The 24,908-nt window shown below is 42.7% G+C and overlaps 1 protein-coding gene across 7 annotated transcripts in view; it reads right to left on the bottom strand.

Moving 5' to 3' along the window:
- MCTS1 (MCTS1 re-initiation and release factor) overlaps positions 1-24,908 on the bottom strand; it is a 66,648-nt gene that overhangs the window by 6,243 nt on the left and 35,497 nt on the right. For 2 of the 7 annotated variants that reach the window (XM_081081181.1, XM_081081182.1), the window contains 2 exons: positions 10,895-11,047; positions 10,275-10,372 (listed from right to left, as the gene is read on the bottom strand). In XM_081081181.1, coding sequence (XP_080937307.1) covers positions 10,275-10,372; positions 10,895-11,047 — 251 coding nt within the window. Of the gene's footprint in view, positions 1-10,274; positions 10,373-10,894; positions 11,048-11,201; positions 11,324-11,609; positions 11,750-12,222; positions 12,717-24,908 lie in introns of those variants that run through there. The other 5 variants (XM_081081185.1, XM_081081184.1, XM_081081186.1 and 2 more) reach the window with 5 other exon arrangements.

Below are 24,908 nucleotides of genomic sequence, written 5' to 3'. Positions count from 1 at the left end.
TCCCTTCCTCTCTGAAAATAAATAAAAAATATATTTTAAAAAATAATGCCTAGCTCCTAAGGCTTAAAAAAAAGGAATGTAAATGAATACATTTATTATTCATAAGCCATAATTTGTTTTCCAGATCTCCATCCTCATTAACAGCTGGACAGCTACCCTTTAATAATGATGATAATTAGTGCTAGTGCACACTGTATAAACAATTACTAAATCATTATAATGGTTACCATTTATGAGCACTTACTACATTTTAGATGCTGTGTTAGCTACATTACATATACTATCTCATTTAATCCTCACAACCCATAATATATGTCCATATTAAAAACCACTGTGTCCGCCCTAACCGGTTTGGCTCAGTGGATAGAGCATCAGCCTCCGGACTGAAGGGTCCCAGGTTTGATTCCGGTAAAGGGCATGTACCTTGGTTGTGGGCACATCCCCAGTAGGGGGTGTGCAGGAGACAGCTAATCGATGTTTCTCTCTCATTGATGTTTCTAACTCTCTATCCCTCTCCCTTCCTCTCTGTAAAATATCAGTAAAATATATTTTTTAAAAAAAACAAACACTGTGTCCATTATCTACAATAAAGAGAAACATGCAGATGGAGAAAATGGCGGAGGTTTAGACAGACGTGTCGGTGCCTTGTCCCGGAGCAGATAAGGGCGGGCAGCTGAAACGGGTAGCATACAGCCCGAATAAGCAGAGGAGATTCAGCTGAGACAGTCTGCAGCCAGGAAAGACAGAGAAATCCTAGATAAAGGGAACGGTTAGAGGCTGAGGCTGAAACCTCTCCAGGTGCGCCGGCACAGCCGCGGAGACCGTGCCATCTTGGGTGACTGTCGCCGGCATCCAGAGACCAGCTACTAACCCGGCAACAACGGCTCTCAAGCAGCGCGACTACGTGAACTCAGAGGAACTCGGCTTCTCCCCACAGAAAGCAGATCCAAGCAACAGCGGCCTCCTGATCTCCACACGCTCTGTCTGAGGAACAGCTGCTGTGGGTGAAGCCTCCCTCCACCAGCCAGAAGAGCCACAACAGCTGTGAACAGCACCCATCAGAAGACCCACTAACAACAGAGGAGCAGCTGCTACCACAACCGCCCAAGGAGCAACCACAGCCCGAGGAGCCACTGCCACCTAGGGAGCAGCCACTGAACGACTCATTATCTATATACGTCAGTGAGATCAAACATGGGTAGACAAAGAAATCCCCAAAGGAAAGAAAAGGAGGACTCACCAGAAAAGCAGCTAAGTGATACAGAGGCATACAACATGACAGAAAAAGAATTCAGAATAAGGGTCCTAGAGTGCATACACCGGATGGAGGAAAAAATCGACAACTTATCCAAGAAGCAAGAAGAAACAGATGAAAAAATCGACAACTTAACTAAGACCCAAGAAGAAATGAAGTGCGATATAGCTGCAATAAAGAACACCATTGAAAGTATCAACAGTAGACTAGGAGAAGCGGAAGACCGAATTAGTGAATTAGAAGACAGGGAAGCAAAACACACCCAAACTGTACTTCAGTTGGAGAAAAAAATTAAAAGACAGGAGGAGAGCCTAAGGGAGCTTTGGGACAACATGAAACGAAACAACATACGAATAATAGGGGTGCCAGAACAACAGAAAGAGGAACAAGGATTAGAAAACCTATTGGAAGAAATAATATCAGAAAACTTCCCTGAGGTGGGGAAGAAAAAAGTCACACAAGCCCAGAGAGTCCCAAGCAAGGTGAACCCGAAAAGACCCACACCAAGACACATCATAATTACCATGGCAAATGTTCAGGACAAAGAGAGAATCTTACAGGCTGCAAGAGAGAGACGGAAAGTTACATACAAGGGATCTCCCATTAGATTATCAAATGATTTCTCAACAGAAACACATCAGGCCAGAAAAGAATGGACGGAAATTTACAAAGTGATGCAAAGCAAAGGACTGAATCCAAGAATACTCTATCCAGCAAGGCTATCATTCAAAATTGAAGGGGAAATAAGAAGCTTCACAGACAAAAAAAGGCTAAGGGAGTTTATCACCACCAAGCCAGCAATGCAAGAAATGCTAAAGGGACTGGTGTAAAAAGAAGAAATAAAAATCCCAGAAAGAAAACAGCCACACACACAAAAAAAGAAATGGCTACAAACAAGTACCTTTCAATAATAACTTTAAATGTAAACGGGCTAAATGCTCCAACCAAAAGATATCGAGTGGCTGAATGGATAAAAAATCATGACCCATACATTTGCTGTCTACAAGAGACCCACCTCATTAGAAAGGACTCACACAGACTGAAAGTGAAGGGATGGAAAACTATCTTTCAGGCTAATGGAAAAGAAAAGAAAGCTGGGGTAGCAATACTTATATCGGACAAAATAGACCTCAAAGTGAAGGCCATAACAAGAGATACGGAAGGCCACTTCATAATACTAAAAGGATCAATACAACAAGAAGATATAACCCTGATAAACATATATGCACCCAATGCAGGAGCACCCAAATACATAAAAAATCTTCTGGAAGATATCAAAGGAGAGATCGACAACAATACAATCATAGTAGGGGACTTTAATACACCACTGTCATCACTGGATAAGTCCTCTAGACAAACAATCAGCAAAGATACAGCAATACTAAATGACTCACTAGATCAGATGGACTTAATAGACATCTTCAGAACACTTCACCCCAGTGCCACGGAATATACATTCTACTCAAGTGCTCATGACACATATTCAAAAATAGACCATATATTGGGTCACAAGCAAAGTATCCCCAAATTCAAGAAGATTGAAATCATAAAAAGCGTCTTCGCAGACCACGATGGCATAATATTAGAAATAAACTGCAATAAAAACAACCCAAAATACTCAAACACCTGGAAGCTGAATAGCATGCTATTAAATATTGATTGGATTACCAATGAAATCAAAGAAGAAATTCAAAACATCCTGGAAACTAATGACAATGAAAACACAACAATCCAAAACCTATGGGACACAATGAAAGCAGTCCTGAGAGGGAAGTTTATAGCTCTACAGGCCTATCTCAAAAAACAAGAAAAAATGGTAGTAAATCAGCTAACTCTACAACTCAAAGAATTAGAAAGAGAGCAACAAGAAAACCCCAGAGTGAGCAGAAGGAAGGAGATAATAAAGATTAGAGCAGAAATAAATAACATAGAGACCAAAAAAATAATACAGAAAATCAATGAAACCAAGAGCTGGTTCTTCGAAAGGATAAACAAGATTGACAAACCTCTAGCCAGACTCACCAAGAAGCAAAGAGAGAGGACCCAAATAAACAAAATCAGAAATGAAAGAGGTGAAATAACAACAGACCCCACAGAAATACAAATGATTGTTAAAAAATACTATGGACAGCTCTACTCCAACAAACTAGACAACCTGGAGGAAATGGACAAATTCCTAGAAAAATACAACATTCCAAAACTCAATCAGGAAGAATCTAAAAATCTCAACAGGCCAATAACTATGGAAGAAATTGAAGCAGTCATCAAAAAGCTTCCAGCAAACAAAAGCCCAGGACCAGACGGCTTCACAGGGGAGTTTTACCAAACATTCAAGGAAGAACTAAAACCTATCCTCCTCAGACTACTACAAAAAATTCAAGAGGAAGGAACACTTCCAAGCTCATTCTATGAAGCCAGCATCACCCTAATACCAAAACCAGGTAAAGACAACACAATGAAAGAGAATTACAGGCCAATATCCCTCATGAACATAGATGCCAAAATCCTCAACAAAATCTTAGCAAATCGGATCCAGCAGTACATCAGAAAGATCATACACCATGACCAAGTAGGATTTATCCCAGGGATGCAAGGATGGTACAATATCCGCAAATCAATAAACGTGATACATCACATAAACAAATTGAAAGAAAAAAACCACATGGTCATATCAATTGATGCAGAAAAAGCATTTGACAAAATTCAACACCCATTTTTGATAAAAACTCTCAGCAAGGTGGGAGTAGAAGGATCATACCTCAACATAATAAAAGCCATATATGACAGGCCCACAGCCAACATCATTCTCAATGGACAAAAACTTACACCATTTCCCCTAAGAACAGGAACAAGACAGGGATGCCCCCTCTCACCACTCCTGTTCAACATAGTACTGGAAGTGTTAGCCATTGCAATTCGGCAAGAAGAAGAAATAAAAGGCATCCAAATTGGAAAAGAGGAAGTAAAACTGTCCTTATTTGCAGACGACATGATATTATACATACAAAACCCTAGAGACTCCATCAAAAAACTACTAGACTTAATACATGAATTTGGCAATGTAGCAGGATACAAAATTAACCCCAAGAAATCTGAGGCATTTCTATACACCAATAGTGAACTTTCAGAAAGAGAGATTATAAAAACAATCCCGTTTACCATCGCACCAAAAAAACTAAGCTACCTAGGAATAATCTTAACTAAAGAGGTAAAAGACCTCTACTCAGAAAACTACAGGACGTTGAAAAAAGATATAGAGGAAGACATAAACAGATGGAAGAACATACCGTGTTCATGGATTGGTAGAATCAACATCATTAAAATGTCCATACTACCCAAAGCAATCTATAAATTCAATGCACTTCCCATTAAAATACCAACGGCATACTTCAGAGATCTAGAACGAACTCTCCAAAAATTCATCTGGAATAAAAAAAGACCCCGAATAGCTGCAGCAATCCTGAAAAAGAACAAAGTAGGTGGGATCTCAATACCAGATATCAAGTTGTATTACAAAGCCACTGTTCTCAAAACTGCCTGGTACTGGCACAAGAATAGGCATATAGATCAATGGAATAGAATAGAGAGCCCAGAAATCGGCCCGAACCAATATGCTCAATTAATATTTGACAAAGGAGGCAAGAACATACAATGGAGCCAAGATAGTCTCTTCAATAAATGGTGTTGGGAAAATTGGACAGATATATGCAAGAAAATGAAACTAGACCACCAACTTACACCATACACAAAAATAAACTCAAAATGGATAAAGGACTTAAATGTACGACAGGAAACCATAAAAATTCTAGAAGAATCCAAAGGCAACAAAATCTCAGACATATGCCGAAGCAATTTCTTCACTGATACAGCTCCTAGGGCACTTGAAACTAAAGAGAAAATGAACAAATGGGACTACATCAAAATAAAAAGCTTCTGCACAGCAAAAGAAACCATCAACAAAACAACAAGAAAACCCACTGTGTGGGAAAACATATTTGCCAATGTCATATCTGATAAGGGCCTAATCTCCAAAATCTATAGGGAACTCATACAACTTAACAAAAGGAAGATAAACAATCCAATCAAAAAATGGGCAAAGGACCTAAATAGACACCTTTCAAAAGAGGACATTCAGAAAGCCAAGAGACATATGAAAACATGCTCAAAGTCACTAATCATCCGAGAGATGCAAATCAAAACAACAATGAGGTACCATCTCACACCTGTCAGACTGGCTATCATCAACAAATCAACAAACGACAAGTGCTGGAGAGGATGTGGAGAAAAAGGAACACTTGTGCACTGCTGGTGGGAATGCAGACTGGTGCAGCCACTATGGAAGACAGTATGGAGTTTCCTTAAAAAACTGAAAATGGAACTCCCATTTGACCCTGTGATCCCACTTCTAGGAATATATCCCAAGAAACCAGAAACACCAATCAGAAAAGATATATGCACCCCTATGTTCATAGCAGCACAATTCACCATAGCTAAGATTTGGAAACAGCCTAAGTGCCCATCAGTAGATGAATGGATTAGAAAACTGTGGTACATCTACACGATGGAATACTATGCTGCTCTAAAAAGGAAGGAACTCTTACCATTTGCAACGTCATGGATGGAACTGGAGAGCATTATGCTAAGTGAAATAAGCCAGTCAATGAAGGAAAAATACCACATGATCTCACTCATTCATGGATAATAGAGACCATTATAAACTTTTGAACAATAATAGATTCAGAGGCAGAGCTGCCTCAAACAGATTGTCAAACTGCAGTGGGAAGGCCGGGGAGGGTTGGGGGGCAGGAGGTAGGGGGGTAAGAGATCAACTAAAGGACTTGTATGCATGCGTATAAGCATAACCAATGGACATAAGACACTGGGGGATAGGGGAGGCTGGGGGACTGTCTAGGGCGGGGGGATAAAATGGACACATATGTAATACCCTTTGTAATACTTTAAGCAATAAAAAAAAAAAAAAAAAAAAAAAAAAAAAAAAAAAAAACTCAGTGCAAGCTCTGATACACTGGGCAAGATTGCACAACCTAGCCTGGAGTCCTGAGGGATCTCTTATCACAAGGCCAAACCTGAATCTAAGATCTTAGCTCACTCCTATTGGCTTCATGGAAGAAAAAAGTAAACACATGTAATGGCTGATTAAAAGCTATCTACACTAGAATATTGCATCGTCCACATGGGCAAAAGAGAAAGAGGAGCAATCCACACTCTTACCCTGATACATGATGCAAATTGACTTGACCCACTTATTAGTCCAATTATATTCCTGATATTGACCAATTTTCCTGGTGGGGGCAGGGTATCAAAGAAATAAATGGTAGAAGGATGATTCTCTAACACTAATATCAACTGGCCTGTAGATATTAGTGAGATCTGGGTTAAGAAATAGGCATGAGGAGAGTAAAATGGTGGACTGAGTATACCTAACAGAATCTTTCTCATATCCTGCATCTCTAGAAATGATAAATACTATATATTTTTAAAAATGCATTACCATTCTGGAATACACTTGGTGCCCAATACCAAGAGACCATGAGGAGGGTGAAATAAAGGTATTTTCTAACAAAAAAAAAAAAAAAAAAAAAAAAAAAAAAAAAAAAAAAGAGAAACATGCAAATTAGCCATCCCTCAGCCCTCACCCAGGCTGGCCAGGTACCACAGCAGGGACACCCACCCTGAAGTGGGTGTGGCCAGCCTGAAAACGGCCCTCAGCCCCTCACCCAGGCTGGCCAGGCCCCCCAGTGGGGACCCTCACCCATGGGGGCGTGGCTGGCCTGCAAACTGCCCCAGCCCCTCGCCCAGGCCGGCACTGTCCCCAGTGGGGACCCCCATCCCAATGGGGGCATTGCCGGCCTGCAAACCACCACAGGCCCCTTACCCAGGCCACCCTGTCTCCCAAGGGAACCCCCACCATGATCCGGGACACCCTTCAGGGCAAACCAGCTGGCCCCACCCATGCGCCAAGCCTCTATCTATACTAATAAAAGGGTAATATGCTAATTAGACTGGGAGATCTTCCAGGAGACCTTCTGGACAAAGCCATGGTGGTGGGGCTGAGGAAGAGGCAGTTAGGGGCCAAGAGGGGAGGGCAGTTGTGGGTGATCAAGCCGGTGGGAGGAGCCATTGTGGGTGATCAGGCCAGCCAGGGGGGGTGGCAGATGGAGGTTAGCAGGCCAGCGGGGGGCGGGGGGTACTTGGGGGCAAGCAGGACGGCAGGCAGAGTGGTTATTGGCAATCAGGCAGGCAGGCGAGCAGTTAGGAGCCAGCAGTCCCAGATTGCGAGAGGGATGTCCAACTGGGATCGGGCCTAAACCGGCAGTTGGACATCCTTCCAGGGGTCCCAGATTGGAGAGGGTGCAGGCCGGGCTGAGAGCCCACCACCAACACACACCCCCCCCCCCCGCACCCCCGTGCACGAGTTTTGTGCACCAGGCCACTAGTTAAAAAATAAACAAGATTTAGATAGGTTGAGTGACCTGACAAAAGAAATGCACTGGAAATTGAACCCAGGTCTGCCTAACTCCAAGTTCATGCTTTTAACCACCATAGTATCCTGCTTCTTGCACAAAAATAACTTTAAGATGCTCTAAAAGGTTGGCTCCCAGAAAAATACTACTAAATAGGAACATCTTTTTCTCTAGCTTATTAGGACTTTTCCTCAACATATGGAAAAACTGGAAGAATAGTCGAATGAACACCTGGACACTATCCACTTAGATTGAACAATTGGGTGCTCTCCCTCCAGGAAGCATGCCCATGCCATTCCATTCCCCCTCTACTAGCCTCACAGGCACATATCTCCTAGCCTCTACGGGACCCCATAAAACTTGCAACCAGGGGAGCAATGGGCAGCGGCAGCTCATCCCAGACTAACCCCCTGAACCTGTCTCCAAGGACCTCTTTTCTCTGACTTCCCAGTGAGCCAAAGCAGCCCAGCCTAGGCTCTCCTGTTGCTTCTTCTATGCCAGTGGTTCTCAACCTTCCTAATGCCGTGACCCTTTAATACAGTTCCTCATGTTGTGATGACCCCCAATTTCATTGTTACAAATTGAACATAATTAAAGCATAGTGATTAATCACAAAACAATATGTAATCATATGTGTTTTCCGATGGTCTTAGGCAACCCCTGTGAAAGGGTCATTCAACCCCCAAAGGAGTCGCGACCCACAGGTTGAGAACCACTGTTCTATGCCCTTCCTTGTCTCACTGTCCTAAGTATAATTTTGCTGCTGTGGTCAATAAAATATTGTTTGCTTATCTAAAAGAAAAAAATTCAACAATTGTTCATTAACAAATGTTTGCTATATGTGCTTTATCTCTTTCTGTTTAAACAGACATCATATTTTTCCTCTATTTTAAACTTTAGACATAATGCTTCACCAAAATGAGCACACACCACCTAAGAATAAAGTCATTCTCCTACATAACCACAACACTATTATCACACCTGAAAATTTAACAACAGTTCTGCAATATCATCTTATAAACAAACCATATGCAAATTTCTCCCAAGAGTCCCAAGAAAGTCTTTTATATCTTTTTTTGGAGGAGAAGGAGGACTTGAATTTGGTTTGTTTTTCAAACCAATCTAGATTCATGTACTATATTTGATTATTTTGTTTCTATTCTCTTTTAGTTGAGTAGGAATTAATATCATTAAAATGTCTTAATGTCACCAAAATGTTTTTATTTTAAGCTTTTCCGCATTGCATCAGGACTCAATTTCTGTCCATTATAGTTTTTTAACTTGATGAAATCAATACTTAATCAAATAATTGTAAATATCCCTTTATAAATATTAAAATGTTTCATCTATAACCAATGAATGCATGGATGGGTGGAACAAATTGATGTTTTTCTTTCTCTCTCCCTTCCTCCTCCCGCCCCCCATCCCTCCATCTCTCTCTCCCTCTCTTTCAAATTAATAGCCTGGCCAGTGTTTCTCAGTGGTTGAGCATGAACCCATGGACCAAGAGGTCTCGGGTTCGATTCCTAGTCAGGGCACATGCCTGGGTTGTGGGTTTGATCCCCAGCAGGGGGGCATGCAGGAGGCAACTGATAGATGTTTCTTTCTCATCCATGTTTCTCTCTCTCTATCCCTCTTTCTTCCACTCTCTCTAAAAAAATCAATAAAAACATATTTTTTAAAAAGTTAAAAATAAATAAAAAAATTTTAAAAATAAATTATATTAAATTAAATGCTTCACCTTTTTAAAAAGTTGCCTAACAGCTTTACTGCTCTGGACCTCTGCTTCACTAAGTAATGAGAAATTTATCTCCTCTTACCAAAAATCAAATTCATTAATTAAGTCACAAATACCACCTACAGACCCCTCCAGTCACTCCCTTCCTTTCTGCCTCTTGGCTAGGAGGCCAGATATGCATACTGGTTTGAAGAGCAGAAGTTTTACTTCACATTTAAAACTTCTTGGGCACTGGGATTGTATCTTCCTCTGGATTTTTCGGTAATATACTCAGTCTAATATGCAGAAGTGGGTAGGTTATAAACATTATTTTGTTTAATAACACCTGAACTTGGCACTCAACTAACAATAACTGACTCCAACAATTAGACAATGCTTTCCCTTATATAGAATTATCTCTATGAGGCAAATTTAGGTATAAATTTAAAAGAAAATGCTCAGAGTACTTATCACAGTTTGTGAATATATACTTGTGTAATTATGTAATTGTTGTCTATTCTCCCAACTAGACTGTTAGTTTCATAGGGACAGGGACCAAGTCTGGCACACAGTAAGTTCAATAAATATTTGTTGAATGAATGAATGAATGAATGAATGAATGAATGTTCTTTCTTGGTCTTTCTGGAATGCATAATGAGAGAATCTGCATTTTTCAGATTTACCACAAGATGGGAATTCATTTTACTTTTATATTCCATATTACCTAGTACTAAGAAATAAGTTAACACCAGAAGTCACTTTCAGCTCCTTTTGTGTCTTTCAATATCCCCAATAAGTCTTTTCTAATAAGACTTACATTTGTGAAGTAATCTTAGGGTTGGATAAAAAGGTCCTTCTCTTTGTCTAAAAAATAGTAACTCTCCATTTACTGTAAGGATTTCTATATGTTCATGGCTGTAAGACAAATGTCACAAAGTACAAGTTAGATATTTTCTTTCTAAAATTAATATGCCAAATAGCCTTTAAATAATGTATAATATGAAACATGTATATACAGAGATACAATAAGCTTTTCAAATTTTTTTCAATAAAGATCCAGGCCAAAAAAATTGTTTATCTCTTTTACCTAGCATACCAGCCCAGTGTAGAGAAAAAAATATGAGCTTCTACACTCAATTTTATTTCACATATTGTAAATTTCATTGTTAGGTAATTCAATAAAACAAATCTCTAAAGTACAAATGAAATAAATTAAATTGAACTCTAAACATTTAACTGATAAAACAATCAGTACATATTTTCATATAGAAAAACAACTGAAAATATAAATATTGCTTAGAGTTAGTATATTTATCTACTCCCATAATCTATCAAAAATTAATGTGAAAATAATTCCATTTATTATGGGTGCAATCTAATCATACAATATTCAACTACTTAGGCCTGAGCTTTACATAGAGAAAAATAAAGACTTACCATCGCACTATTTTGACAGGATCTTTCTTAGGCATGATTTGATTAAGCCATGGTTCAATACCTGGAAATTGCTCTATCAATTGGTTCTTAATGCCCTTTATAACTGAGGTTTTCAACTGGATGCAATTGGACACATTTTCTTTTTCATCAAATCTTCCAAATGATTTTTGAAAGAAAAAAAGAAAAAGTAAACATATCAGAACAGCTACTAGTAAAGGTAGTGTTTTAATTAGTCATATATTCCCAAGCAAGTATTTAGATGCCTAAAATAATAATGAAATAAGTTGATTTTAAAAATATTATTTACCTTTTATTCTGTCCAGCACAACCAACGTCTTATTACAATATTAAAATAAGCTGTCATACATACACAATTAGCTGGGGAGCGGGGTAGGATATGAGGCATATTTCACATTATAACCTGTAATCGGCTACACAAATGCCTGTTTTAGAAAATCTTACTGGTCTCTACCCAGGAAGAAACACAGATTTCCACCTATAACAAACCGAGGGGCGGGGGGGGGGGGGAGAGCAAACCAAAACAAAAGAGCCCTCAAGCATTGAGATACGGAAGCCCAACGCAAGTATAACAGAAAATCGGTCCCTGCTAAACTATGTAATCTACCGAGATTTTTTTAAAAATTCATGATGATAATGATGATGATTTCTAAGATCCCTGTTTATTTTTGCTCAAAATGTCATGAACAAAACCCACCTTCCTTGGCCCATGTTTCCCCTTGGCTTTTTTGCGTCTACCGAAAAGGTAGGTTCCCAAGGAATTGTCTTCCTTACACTGAATAGCCTATGGGGCAATCACGCTGTTTTCAAGACAAGGTTAATCTGGCAGCTAAGCAATAGGCATGACAGCCCGCTTGCTTCCTGTCACCCAGACTCCTTCACTCCCATGACCCAGGAAGTCAAGCCTTCCCTTATTCAGTTCATAACTAATAAACAGACGGCGGTGAATGCATGGCTCTCCTCTTAGCTAAAGAGGATATACCCTTAAATCACAGTGCAAGGATGTGACTGGAAGAACCTGGAAATGGAAATAGTATTGGGAGAGGGAGCAAAAGAGAAAGAGGGGTGGTAAGGATAAAGAAAATAAAGGTGGGAGGACTGAAACCCGACTGAGGATTAGGGATGGAAAGTTTAAAGAAGTGTTGTAAGTTGCGAGTGAGAGCATAGTACTATAGAAAACCTTAGGGGGTAAGGATGGCAGGGGCAGGGGCTGGGGAGAGAGAAAGAGGATCTTTGCTCTCGCCCTCTTCCCCACCTCCCACCCCCACCACCTTTGTGAGCAGCGGACGGAGGCCACACCATGTCCTTACTTCTTGAACATGATCCAAGGTGAAGGGGGCGACGATGGGGAAGGGCCCGGAATGGGGGGAAAATTGAATTAGCTGGATCGGCAGATCCCTTACAGGAGGAAGGCCAGCACTGACAGGCGGAGCTGTATTCGTTCTCCGGAAAGGGAGACAGCCAGCAGCACTTTCCGGTTCTCAGCGAAATTTGACTACTTCCGCTCCTCTGAACACCTCGCCCACTTTTGCCGGCCCTTTTTGGGCAACCGATTGCTATCCAGAGCGGGTATCTGAAAGGGCGGGACTTGAGAAGGAAGGAAAAATAGAGAAATCATTCTAGTAGAAGGAAGAGAAGAATGGAGGGGGCGGAAGCTCAACCAAAGCAGCACTTACAGCACTTGCGTCCTTACGGGTTCCTCAAAGGATCAAAATTCTTCCGTGTCACCCTAACCAGTTTGGCTCAGTGGATAGAGCGTTGGCCTGCGGACTCAAGGGTCCCAGGTTCGATTCCGGTTAAGGGCATGTACCTTGGCTGCGGGCACATTCCCAGTAGGGGGCGTGCAGGAGGCAGCTGATCGATGTTTCTAGCTCATCAATGTTTCTAACTCTTTATCCCTCTCCCTTCCTCTCTGTAAAAAATCAGTAAAATGTATATTTAAAAAATTGTTTAGGTTAACAGTAGGTTGCGCTGACACGGAAGAATTTTTTTTTTTAACTTGAAGCATGCATAGAACGACTTTTTAGTTTATTGAGAGATACTTTGTGCCCTGGATTCTTTTTTTATTATTATGAAAAGTAAAACCACGTCACATACTTGTAAACAACCAAATAAAGATGGCTGAGACACTAGAATAACAGCAAGGTTATTAGGAAGAAAGGCCTATCATCACTATATAAGTTCATATCAGCTCATGTAACTCCCAAAACTGCTTACTGATCTTACTGAAGTAGGTCCACTTATGACAGAAGATGCACATTGTTTGAGGAATACAGTGGAGACCCAAATCTGAAGTTCTGGCACCTATATAGTTTCAAGAGAGGACACTGAGTAAATGGAACCTGAATCTACTCTTATCTGTTTACAGGCAAGACAGGGGGCATAAAAACAAGTTAAATTACTTTACAACAATATAATCATCAAAAATCCAGAATGTGGGAAGAAACTCTGTAAGACAAAACAACTACATTTCTTAAATAAAGAGGAAAAGAAAGAGGGGGAACTTACAGATTAAAAGAGATTTCAATAAATAACAACCAAATGCAATAAATGGACCTTGTCTGGTTTCTGTTTCAAGGAAATCAACAGTTTAAAAAAATTTAAAAAGAGAGGCAATCAAGTCAATTTGTCACATATATGGACACTGTCCAGATATTTGATTGTATTAAGAAACAGTTACTTTTTTAGGTGTGACAACTACATTGTGGTTATGTTTGTGTTTTTTTATTTTTTTTCTTTCTTTTTTTTAATTAAACCTTTATTGTTCAGATTATTACATTAGTTACTCTTTTTTCCCACCATAACTCCCCTCCACCCAGTTCCCACCCCACCCTCCGCCCTCACTCCCCACCCACTGTCCTCATCCATAGGTGCACGATTATTGTCCATTCTCTTCCCTCACCCCACACCCCTTCCCCCTGCCCCCAAGAATAGTCCATTCCCTTTCTAGGTCCCTGATTCTATTACAATCCCAGTTCATACTGTTCATCAGATTATTTATTCCCTTGATTTTTAGATTCTCTTGTTAATAGATGTGTATTTGTTATTCATAATTTGTATCTTTACCTTTTTCTTCTTCTTCCTCTTCTTAAAGGATACCTTTCAGCATTTCAATTTTTTACTAGGAAGGATTTTTGTTCCCTAAGACAACCGAATGGATTGGTGCTCACCGAAGAGCATAAATTTAGGCTAGCTTTATAGTATCCTGTAGATGTATTCGTGGGCTTGCCAAGTTTAGCAAATAAAAATACAGGACACCAGTTAAATTTTAATTTTACATAAACAATGAATATTGTTTAAAGAATAAAATATACCTCATGTAATATTTGGGCATACTTAAGCTAAAAAATTTGTTATCTGAATTTAATTTGGCATCCCCTATTTTAATCTGGCAACCATTCTCACTGGCCAAAATGAAGTGTCCCATAGAATTATTCAGAAGGTTGCCATCCCCTGCCTCACCCCTATACAATGAGGTGAGCTATAAATCAAGAAAGGCAATTTACTTGAGTGATAAAATGGCCTGTAGGCAAGCAATAGAAGATTAATCTGATGGAAGAGATAACAACTAAAGAAACACATTTTACTTATGTAATTTTAAAAAGTAGAGTGAATCAAAGGTTTTGATCAGGAAAGAAAACATAGAAAAATACAAAATCTAAATAGGCACTAGCCCCAGGCACTGGGGTAAATGTACCCTGACCTGTAAAGCAAATACACCAGTCCCTCCAGAAAGTATATACTCAAGTCTCTATTGGAAAGATGGATGCTTGGAGTAATCATATGTATTTGAATTGTGCAACTAACTCCCTTTTTTAAAAAAATTAAATCTTTATTGTTCAGATTATTACCATTGTTCCTCTTTTTTCTCCCCATAGCTCCCCTCCACCCGGTTCCCCCCTGCCACCTTCCACCCTCACCCCCCCCCCCCACTGTCCTCATCCATAGGTGTACGATTTTTGTCCAGTCTCTTCCCACACCCCCTACACCCCTTCCCCCCGGAGAATTGTCAGTCCACCCCCTTTCAATGTCCCTGATTCTATTATATTCACCAGTTTATTATGTTCATCAGATTTTTTTATTCACTTGATTTTTAGATTTACTTGTTGATAGATATGTATTTGTTGTTCATAGTTTTTATCTTTGCCTTTTTCTAATTCTTCCTATTCTTAAAGAATACCTTTCAGCATTTCATATAATACTGGTTTGGTGGTGATGAACTCCTTTACCTTTTTCTTATCACTGAAGCTCTTTATCTGACCTTCCATTCTGAATGATAGCTTTGATTGGTCAAGTAATCTTGGTTGTAGGTTCTTGCTATTCATCACTTTGAATATTTCTTGCCACTCCCTTCTGGCCTGCATAGTTTCTGTTGAGAAATCAGCTGACAGTCGTATGGGTACTCCCTTGTAGGTAACTGACTGTTTTTCTCTTGCTGCTTTTAAGATTCTCTCTTTGTCTTTTGCCCTTGGCATTTTAATTATGATGTGTCTTGGTGTGGTCCTCTTTGGATTCCTTTTGTTTGGGGTTCTCTGCGCTTCCTGGACTTATAAGTCAATTTCTTTCACCAGGTAGGGGAAGTTTTCTGTCATTATTTCTTCAAATAGGTTTTTAATATCTTGATCTCTCTTCTTCTGGCACCACCATAATTCGGATGTTGGCTTGAAGTTGTCCCAGAAGCTCCTTACACTATCTTTGTATTTTTGGATTCTTTTTTCTGTTTGCTTTTCCAGTTGGGTGTTTTTTGTTTCTTTGTATTTCAAATCTTTGACTTGATTCTTGTGATCCTCTAGTCTGCTGTTGGAACTTTGTATAGTATTCTTTATTTCAGTCAGTGTATGCTTAATTTCTAGTTGGTCCTTTTTCATATCCTCGAGGGTCTCACTAAATTTATCAGCGGTTTCTAGAAAATTCTTGAAAAACCTTATAACCGTAGTTTTGAACTCTATATCCAGTAGTTTGCTTTCCTCCATTTCTTTCATTTGTGACCTGTTTCTTTGTCTCTGCATTTTGGCTGCTTCCCTGTGTTGACAGAGTGGCTTTCTGTGCTAGTTGTCCTATAGGGCCCAGTGGCTCAGCCTCCCCAGTTACCTGAGGTGGACACTCTTGGTGCACTCCTTTGTGGGCTGTGTGCACTGTCTTGTTGTAGTTAAACTTTGATTGTTGTTGGTATCACTGGGAGGAATTGACCTCCAGGCCAATTGTCTGTGAGAATCAGCTGTGTCTACGGTGGGAGAACTTCTGTGCTGGAGACCCCCTTATGGGGCAAGACTTGCTTCAGTGGGGCTTTGGTGCTCACTGAGTCTGCCCCCTGAATGTGTCCCTTATGGATCTGAGGAGTTGTAATCTGGAAGGTCCCACTCTGACCACTGGGTACACTGGCTCTTGGATCTCTAAGGAGGTGCTAATTTAGCCACTCCCTGAGGCTACCCAGCAGGAGCTATGGAGAGATCTGAAGATTCCTCTTCCTTGTTTGGGGTTTGGAGGTGCCCAGATGAGGCCCAGCTGTGAAGCAATGCAAGCTGCTGTGAAGCCTTGGACCTTCTTTTGGATGTTCTGGGTCTCTCTGACCCAGCTGCAGTTTGTTAGGTAATTTTAGATTGCAAAGGGCCAAGGCATTTATATGCAAAACCCTCTGCGCACAGCTTGGGTGGGGCGGGGTCTCAGGGAATCAACAGGGTGGAGCAAACAGCTATGGCTGATCCTCAGCCCTGCCCTAAGAGGTCCCAGGTCTCAGTGTGCCATGGTAATCGCTGCAAGCACCTCTGAGAGAAAGCTGCCCTTGAATTTCGCCTGATGCCAGACAGTCCAGTTTCTCCCCATATGAGTCTGGGTCCCCAGAGACTCGCCCAGAACTGGAGTTCAGTTCAGTCGGGAACGTGTGTCTCCCTCCCAATTAAAAAGACAACGGTGTCCTCAGTTGCCAGCCCTTTGCACGTGTTCCTCTGTACCTCTGCACTTTACTTCCACACCTCCTCTGAGTCTCAGTGTGCTTTTCTCTTTCCTTCTAGTTGTAGACTTTCCACTCAGTCACCCTTCCTGTGTTTCTGGATCATGTCCGTTTTGTCTTTTAGTTGTATTTTTGAAGTGGTTGTGCGAGGCAGCAATTTCCGGTGTTTACCTATTCCGCCATCTTGGTTTCTCCTCGCAACTAACTCCCTTTGCATTGATTCTATGGTACAACAATTTTCTGATTATAATTTAGCTTCCCACAAAGATCTGCCTGGAAACAATTTTCTATTTTCAAATCAAATCCCATGAACAATTGTTTGTCTTTGTAAATTAATAAATTGGCATTCTGGTTTACACATCAGGCTCTTGTGAACATCCTTATCATGACTTCGCATTCCCAGCATCAATCAATTTAAGACCTTTAGAATATTGAGTTTATGAACATGCAAAACTGAAGACCAGACCCCCAGCTGTGGTTAGAATTACAGTGTCATGCTTGTTGCCAAACAGCTTCCCTTCCCTGGCAACTATCATATCATCCTGGGAGCCTGACATGTAACAATATGCATTAAAGAGCGATAAACAGTTACTATTAAGCAGTTTAAGAAAATAGATAATTTATATTTAATCTATACATAACACAATATAATCTACACCAATAAAAGGGAAGCATGCAAATTGACTGTCCCTCTGCTATACCCACCAGCCAATCATTACGAGTATGCAAAATAAGCCAACAAAGATGGCGGCGGTGGCCACAGAGCTGGAGCAAGCAGAAGGCTTGGGTTGCCCCTGGCGACAGAGGAAGCCAAGCTTCCCACCCGCCCTGGCCACCACTGAAGGAGTGGCTGGGCGCCTGGCAACACAGGCTTCCAGCTCTCCCTGTCCTCCACTCAAGGAGGGGCTAGGGAGCTTAGGTCACTGGGGGGCATGGCCAGCCTGAAAATGGCCCTCAGCCCCTCACCCAGGCTGGCCATGCCCCCATGGGGTGAGGGTCCCCGCTGGGGGGCATGGACAGCCTGCAAACAGCCATCAGCCCCTCACCCAGGCTGGGCAGGCACCCCAGTGGGAACTCCCACCCTGAACAGGGTGTGGCCAGCTTGAAAACTGCCCTCAGACCCTCACTCAGGCTGGCCACACACCCCCAGTGGGGACCCTCGCCCCATGCGGGCATGGCCAGCCTGTAAACCACCACAGGCCCCTTGCCCAGGCTGCCCCATGCCCCAAGGGAACCCCCCACCCTGATCCGGACACCCTTCAAGGCAAACCAGCCGGCCTCCACCTGTGTACCAGGCCTCTATACTAATAAAAGGGTAATATGCTAATTAGACTGAGAGACCTTTCAGGGGACCTTCCGGACGTTCCTCTGGACAAAACCATGGTGGCAGGGCTGAGGTAGAGGTGGTTAGAGGCCAAGAGGGGAGGGCAGTTGTGAGTGATCAGGCCGGTGGGAGGGTGCCGTTGGGGGTGAGCAGACCAGCAGGGGGGCCAGTTGAGGGTAAACAGGCCATCAGTGGGGGTCAGTTGGGGGAGATCAGGACTGTGGGGGGGCATTTTGTAGTGAGCAGGCCAGCAGGGGGGCAGTTGGGGTGAGTAGGCCATCAGGGGGCCAGTTGGGGGCAAGCACACTGGCACGGGGGGGCAGTTTGGGGTGATCAGGCTGGCAGGGGGCATTTGGGGGCAAGCAGTCCTGTGGCAGGGGCTAGTTCGGGGTGAGTAGGCCAGGATGCAGAGTGGTTAGGGGCAATCAGGCAGGAAGGCAGGCAGGTGAGCGGTTAGGAGCCAGCAGTCCTGGATTGAGAGAGGGATGTCCAACTGTCAGTTTAGGCCTGATCCCTGTAAACTGGCAGTAGGACATCCTTCCAGGGGTTCCAGACTGGAGAGGGTGCAGGCCAGGCTGAGGGACCCCCCCCACCGCACTGCACGAATTTCGTGCACCAGGCTACTAGTATCTATATATTCCACTAGAAACAAAATTTAACTTGGTGGACCCCAAAATTAAAAATACCTAGATGGGCCAAAACCGGTTTGGCTCAGTGGATAGAGCGTCGCCCTGCAGACTGAAAGGTCCCAGGTTCGATTCCGGTCAAGGGCATGTACCTGGGTTGCGGGCACATCCCCAGTAGGAGATGTGCAGGAGGCAGCTGATCGATGTTTCTCTCTCATCGATGTTTCTAACTCTCTATCTCTCTCCTTTCCTCTCTGTAAAAAATCAATAAAATATATTAAAAAAAATACCTAGATGGACTTCCTAATCTCTTGAACTGTTGTCTTGAGAAACCTACTAATTTTAGACCTACTAGAAAGTATTATGCTGAATATTTGCAGTGTTAGAAATGATAGTTAACTTTTAATTCTATAAAAATGAGACACTATCTAAATTATGACAAATCCCACATGCATGGGAATAGATATACAGCTACATATACATATATATTTTTAATTTGTCAATTACAGTTTACATTCAATTACATATTAATTTCAGGTGGTGTAAATATTTATTTTAATCCATTTTCATATACTCTGATAATCACAGAAACTGAATCTGAGTTATGACAAATGTCAAATTAGATCATTAGTATTAATGAGGAATTGAGTTCTGTATATGTGCATCAATACCTTCATTCATAACCCACCTACACAGATACATAAGCAGGGCCCACTTATCACCACAATGTGTTTTTGGTTTAGTGTTGTAAACGGTATAATCATAAAGTGGATTCTGTTTTTCCAAGATTACAACTGGGGTTTGCTCCTGCCAAAGTACTCATCTTCAAATAAATCATCACTACAACAAACAATATGTCATAAAAGAAGAAATACCTCAAAATAAACCTCTTCAGAAATTAAAATAATGAAGTTCATTTATTCATGCAATAAATAGTTATAATAGACTTTTATGATGTATACATACACTAGTGACCTGGTGCATAAAGTTCATGCACATTAAAAGGGAATTAATTAGAGGAAATATTTTAATATTGCTATTTGCCCTTTCTCTATAATAGAAGTGTCAGAGATGAAAGAAAATTAGTAAAATGTATATGAAAATCTTCCTCCTGTCAGAGTCTGGGACATGCCATGGGAACCAGAGTCAAGTCCTCGCCCACCCACATGTGGCTCAAAATCATGCAAGACCCAGACCTGGCCAGCCCCACTCCCATTGTGCTAGATCCAGACCTGGCTGGCCCCACTCCCATTAAGCCTGGCTGGGTGGGGGGCATAGCCTCAGGTCCCCTGGCCCAGCTCCAGGGCAGGGGTCACAGCCTGAGGTCCCCTGGCTCAGGCGGGGGGGAGGGGCATCTTGAGGTCCCCTGGCCCAGGCCAGGGGGCACACCTTGAGGTCCCCATCAAGCCCCGCTGGGTGGGGGGGGCACAGCCTGAGGTCCCCCAGCCCAGCGCCAGGGCTGGGTGTGCGGCCTGAGGTCCCCCATCAATCCCCGCATGGCAGGGGTGCAGCCTCAGGTCCCCTAGCCTGGGCAGGGGAAGGAGGCGTGCCTTGAAGTCCCCTGTCAAGCCCCGCTGGGCAAGGGGCAGAGCCTCAGGTCCCCCGGCACGGTGCTGGGGCAGGAGGTGCAGCCTGAGGTCTGCCATCAAGCCCTCCCAGGCGGGGGGGCACAGCCTGAGGTCCCCCAGCCTGTTGCCATGGCAAGGGGGCACAGTCTGAGGTCCCCTATCAAGCCTTGCCAGGCAGGCGGCACAGCCTGAGGTCCCCCGTCAAGCCCTTCCAGGAGGGGTGCGGCCTGAGGTCCCCCAGCCTGGCACTGGGGTTGGTGGTGCAGCCTGATGTCCCCCTTCAATCCCCACCAGGTGGCAGGCACAGCCTCAGGTCCCCTGCCTCGGCCCAGTGCCACACAGCCTAAAGTCCCTGCTGATTGCTTGTTAAGGCTCATTATGGGAACTTGGCCTCCACTGTGGGCACAACCTTCTTGTGTTACAGGATCCCCACCTCTGCTGTGGGCGCAGCCATCTTGTGTTACAGGATCCTTGCTTCCACTGTGGGCGCAGCCGTCTTGTTAAAGCATGATGGTCAATTTGCATATTCCCTCTTTATTAGATAGCATGCTCTGTACTATAATTTGTGCATAAGTATTCTATGCACATTTTATTTAATTTATTTTACAAGGGTCCTCAATGTACACGCAGCACAGAACACAGAAAACCCAAGTCTATCAAACATTTTACTAAAATAAGTAACTTAGCTGTAACAAGCATTAAATACTTAATTATTGTGTTTGCCTTACAATTTGGAAATTATTTTATAGAATCATCTTGACATGAAGCTATAAAATTCGGCCCAAAGGAGTTTTACAGAAAGACCTCCTTTGCTTCTTTGTAAGCTTCCTTGAGCAATAAGCATGGCACCAAAACCCTTCAGGGTGTTCAGTAAAGAAAAGTTTCTTTAGGAGCTGGGCTACAGCTTTGAACACTGAAAAAACTGCTTTTGCTACAAGAAAGAATTGGGCCACTGACAGAATCCTGCTGGGGCTCACATTTCTAAGAATCTGCAGCTGTGAAGCCTTCATTAGGGTCACTTTTCCCACAAACTGCCTCTCAGCCTCACACCTTAGAGACCCCTGCAAATGGCTTTATATCCCCCACAAGAGCAAGACATACCTAAGAATTACAGCACTATCCCCACTGGTGAGAAAATATATTGGCCCATCCCCTTCCTGGAAACTTGTCCATACTGAGCAATATAAGGAACACCAACAAAACAGCAGCTCCTGCCTCCAGTCCCAAATAGAACTAAATTTTGAGATACCTAAAAGCCCCCTATTTATTAAAAGATTGTCAGGACAAACCACCTTGCCAAACTTGTGATAAGCCAAACCTACATCCGTTTTCCTTTGTCATTACCCAATATGTAAGCACCCAGTTCAACTTATTTGCTATGTGATCTTGGGCAAGTCAATTAATTCTGTGACTGTCTTCCATCTAAAATAAAGGATTTGCTTTATGAGGGTACGAGAATTTAATGACACAACACATGCAAACATTACTGAGTTATTATTGTTATTATAAAATTACTATTATTTTTGCTGTGGTTATTGCTGTGCTCTAACATCATCCCCATATTTCTCTGTACTTCTCCACCCTACCTGACTTCTCATTTCTACCTTAACTTCCAGGTGCTTCTGGCGTGCCTCCTGGACACCATGATTAACAAGCTCTCCTCCCATCCTCCAACTCATCTCTGAATATCCACTGATATTCCAGCTTTCCTATGAGGAAGGAGTTTCCCTTACAACCTTTTCAAGTGAAAGTGATTTATAGCAACACACTGTAGAGTCAAGAGGTGAGGTGAGCATCTTCCTTCAGTAACACTACAACTTCCAGACAATCCTTCTTTCCCCTTCAGATGAGAAAAAAGCCAAAACCTGATTCTAGAGACACTTCTCTAAAGAGGACATACAGATGACCAATAGGCATATGAAAAGATGTGCAACATCACTAATGATCAGAGAAATTTAAATCAAAATGACAATGAGGTACCATCTCACACTTGTCAGAAAGGCTATCATCAACAAATCAACAAACAACAACTGCTGGGGAAGATGTGGAGAAAAGGGAACCCCGTGCACTGCTGGTGGGAATGCAGGCTGGTGCAGCCACTAAGGAAAACAGTATGGAATTACCTCAAAAAAGAAAAAAAACCTGATTCTTCTACCTCTGAGTTTAAAATCTTTGTTTACACCTCCACTCCCTCTTTGCTGTCCTCTACTCATTAATTGAAGAACTGGCATCTAGTCTGGGGGTCCCGTGCCCAGGCCTGATGCCTCTGGCTAAGGTGTCAGGCCTGGGTGGGGGGCGAAGCCTGCGATCAGGGAGGTCTGGGGGTTCCCTGCCCAGGCCTGATGCCTCAGGCCAAGGTGTCAGGCCTGGGAGAGGGGCTGATCTGGCGATTGGAGGGTGATGGGGGTCGACGCCTCTGGCCAAGGCGTCAGGCCTGGGCGAGGGGCCGATATGGCAATCGGAGGGAGATGGGGGTCCCCTGCCCAGGTCTGACACCTCTGGCTGAGGCATCAGGCCTGGACAAGGGGCCGATCCAGTGATCGAAGGGTGATGGGGGTCAACGCCTCTGGCCGAGGTGTCAGGCCTGGGTGAGGGCGGAGCCGGTGATTGGGGGGAGATGGGGGTCCCCTGCCCAGGCCTGAAGCCTAGGCTAGAGGCGTCAGGCCTGGGCGGGGAGCAGAGCCAGCAATCAGAGGGGTCTGGGGGTCCCCTGCCCAGGCATCAGGCCTGGGTGAGGGGCCGATCCTGTGATCGAAGGGTGATGGGGGTCGACGCCTCTGGCAGAGGCATCAGGCCTGGGCCAGGGTGGAGCCAGAAATGGGAGGGAGATGGGGGTCCCCTGCCCAGGCCTGATGCCTCTGAGGCATCCCCACCTTTGACTTGTTAAACACTGCAAGAGAAAAGTCACACAGTTGAATAAATTGGTATCACTCTGAATTCATGGTTGCCAACCTCAAGTGGACTTCCCTTATTCCTGGGAATACTTCCATGTTTTCAGCTCACTCTCTCATTCTCCCTAATTACTCTTTCAAGTTTCTCATTCTCCTCAAAACTCACTTCTTTACTTAATTTTTTTTATTATTTTTCAATTACAGTTGACAATCAATATTATATTGGTTTCAGGCATACAGCATAGTGGTTAGACATTTATATAACTTATGTAGTAATCCCACTGAAAATTCTAGTATCCATGTAATACCATACATAGTTATTACAATATTATTGACTATATTCCCTATGCTGTGCTTTACATCCCCATAACTATTTTGTAACTGCCAATTTGTACTTAATTTCTTAATAGTCCTTCACATAGGAAACCAACTTCCTACTGTCTACTACTACTAAACTAGGGAATATATTTACAACCATCCTTCTAATGTTAAAATGAGAGATAGCCCTCTTCTAATCTAGGTCTAGTTCCAAATCCCATTTAAGTATAGGTACTCAATAACTTTACTCAATCTATTATTACCTCCACCCTATATCTCCAACCTCTCCCTCTCTACTGGCTCCTTCCTCTCAGATTTTTCAAAGGAAATTCATGAATATGCCTACATCATCTAACACTAAACATTGCGGAAGTATATATATAAAAGCCTAAGTGACCATTTGACCAGTAGCTATGACATACACTGACCACCAGGGGGCAGACGCTCAACACACAGGCATGGAAACATGGAATAGACTAATGAATCTCAGAGGGGAGTGGGTAGGGGGGAGGGAGGGAAGAGATTAACCAAAGATTCCCAAATTCTGTGGAGATCAGGCAGAAACCATGCACCATGCCTCTGACATCCCTGGAGGGGTCCCAGATTGTGAGAGGGCACAGGCCAGGCCAAGGGACCACACCGATGCACCAGGCCTCTAGTATGTATATAAGATCTTTGTTTAATCTCTTCCCGCCCCCACCCCTCTTCTCTCTGAGAATCATCAGTCTGTTCCATTTCCATGCCTCTGATTCTATTTTATTCACCAGTTTATTCTGTTCATTAGATTTCTTATTCCTTTATTTTGATTTTAGATTCAATTGTTGAAAGGTATTATTTGTTGCCATTTTGTTGTTCATTTTCCTCCCCTCCTCCCCCTCCTCCTCCTCCTCCTCCTCCTCTTCCTCCTCCTCCTCCTCCTCATCCTCTTTTTAAAAGAATACCCTTCAACATTTCATATAATACTGGTTTGATGGTGATGAACTCCTTTAGCTTTTTCTTGTGACAATAATAATAGCATCAATTGAATATTTACCCCAAGCCAGGCACTGTTGCAAGTGCTTTCATATATTAATGCATTGAATTCTCAGAATGACTTTGTGAGGTAAATACTATTATTATTTCCATTTTATGGATGAAGAAACTGTGGAATAAAGGAGGTTAAGCAACTTGCCCAAGATTACCAAGCTATGAAGTACTAGAATCTGGATTTGAACCCAAGTAGTCAAACTCTGCTCTCTAAATCACAACACTTAAAGACCCCCTTCTGTGCTCTGCCCCATCCGCCCCTCTTCAGCTCTTCCCTCCATTCCTTCCCCATC

The sequence above is a fragment of the Myotis nattereri genome (genome assembly GCF_964212035.1).
Source record: "Myotis nattereri genome assembly, chromosome: X".
NCBI classification, from domain to species: Eukaryota; Metazoa; Chordata; class Mammalia; order Chiroptera; family Vespertilionidae; genus Myotis; species Myotis nattereri.
The sequence above is the reverse complement of the archived record's forward strand: the minus strand, read 5'-3'. Positions and strand labels throughout refer to the sequence as shown.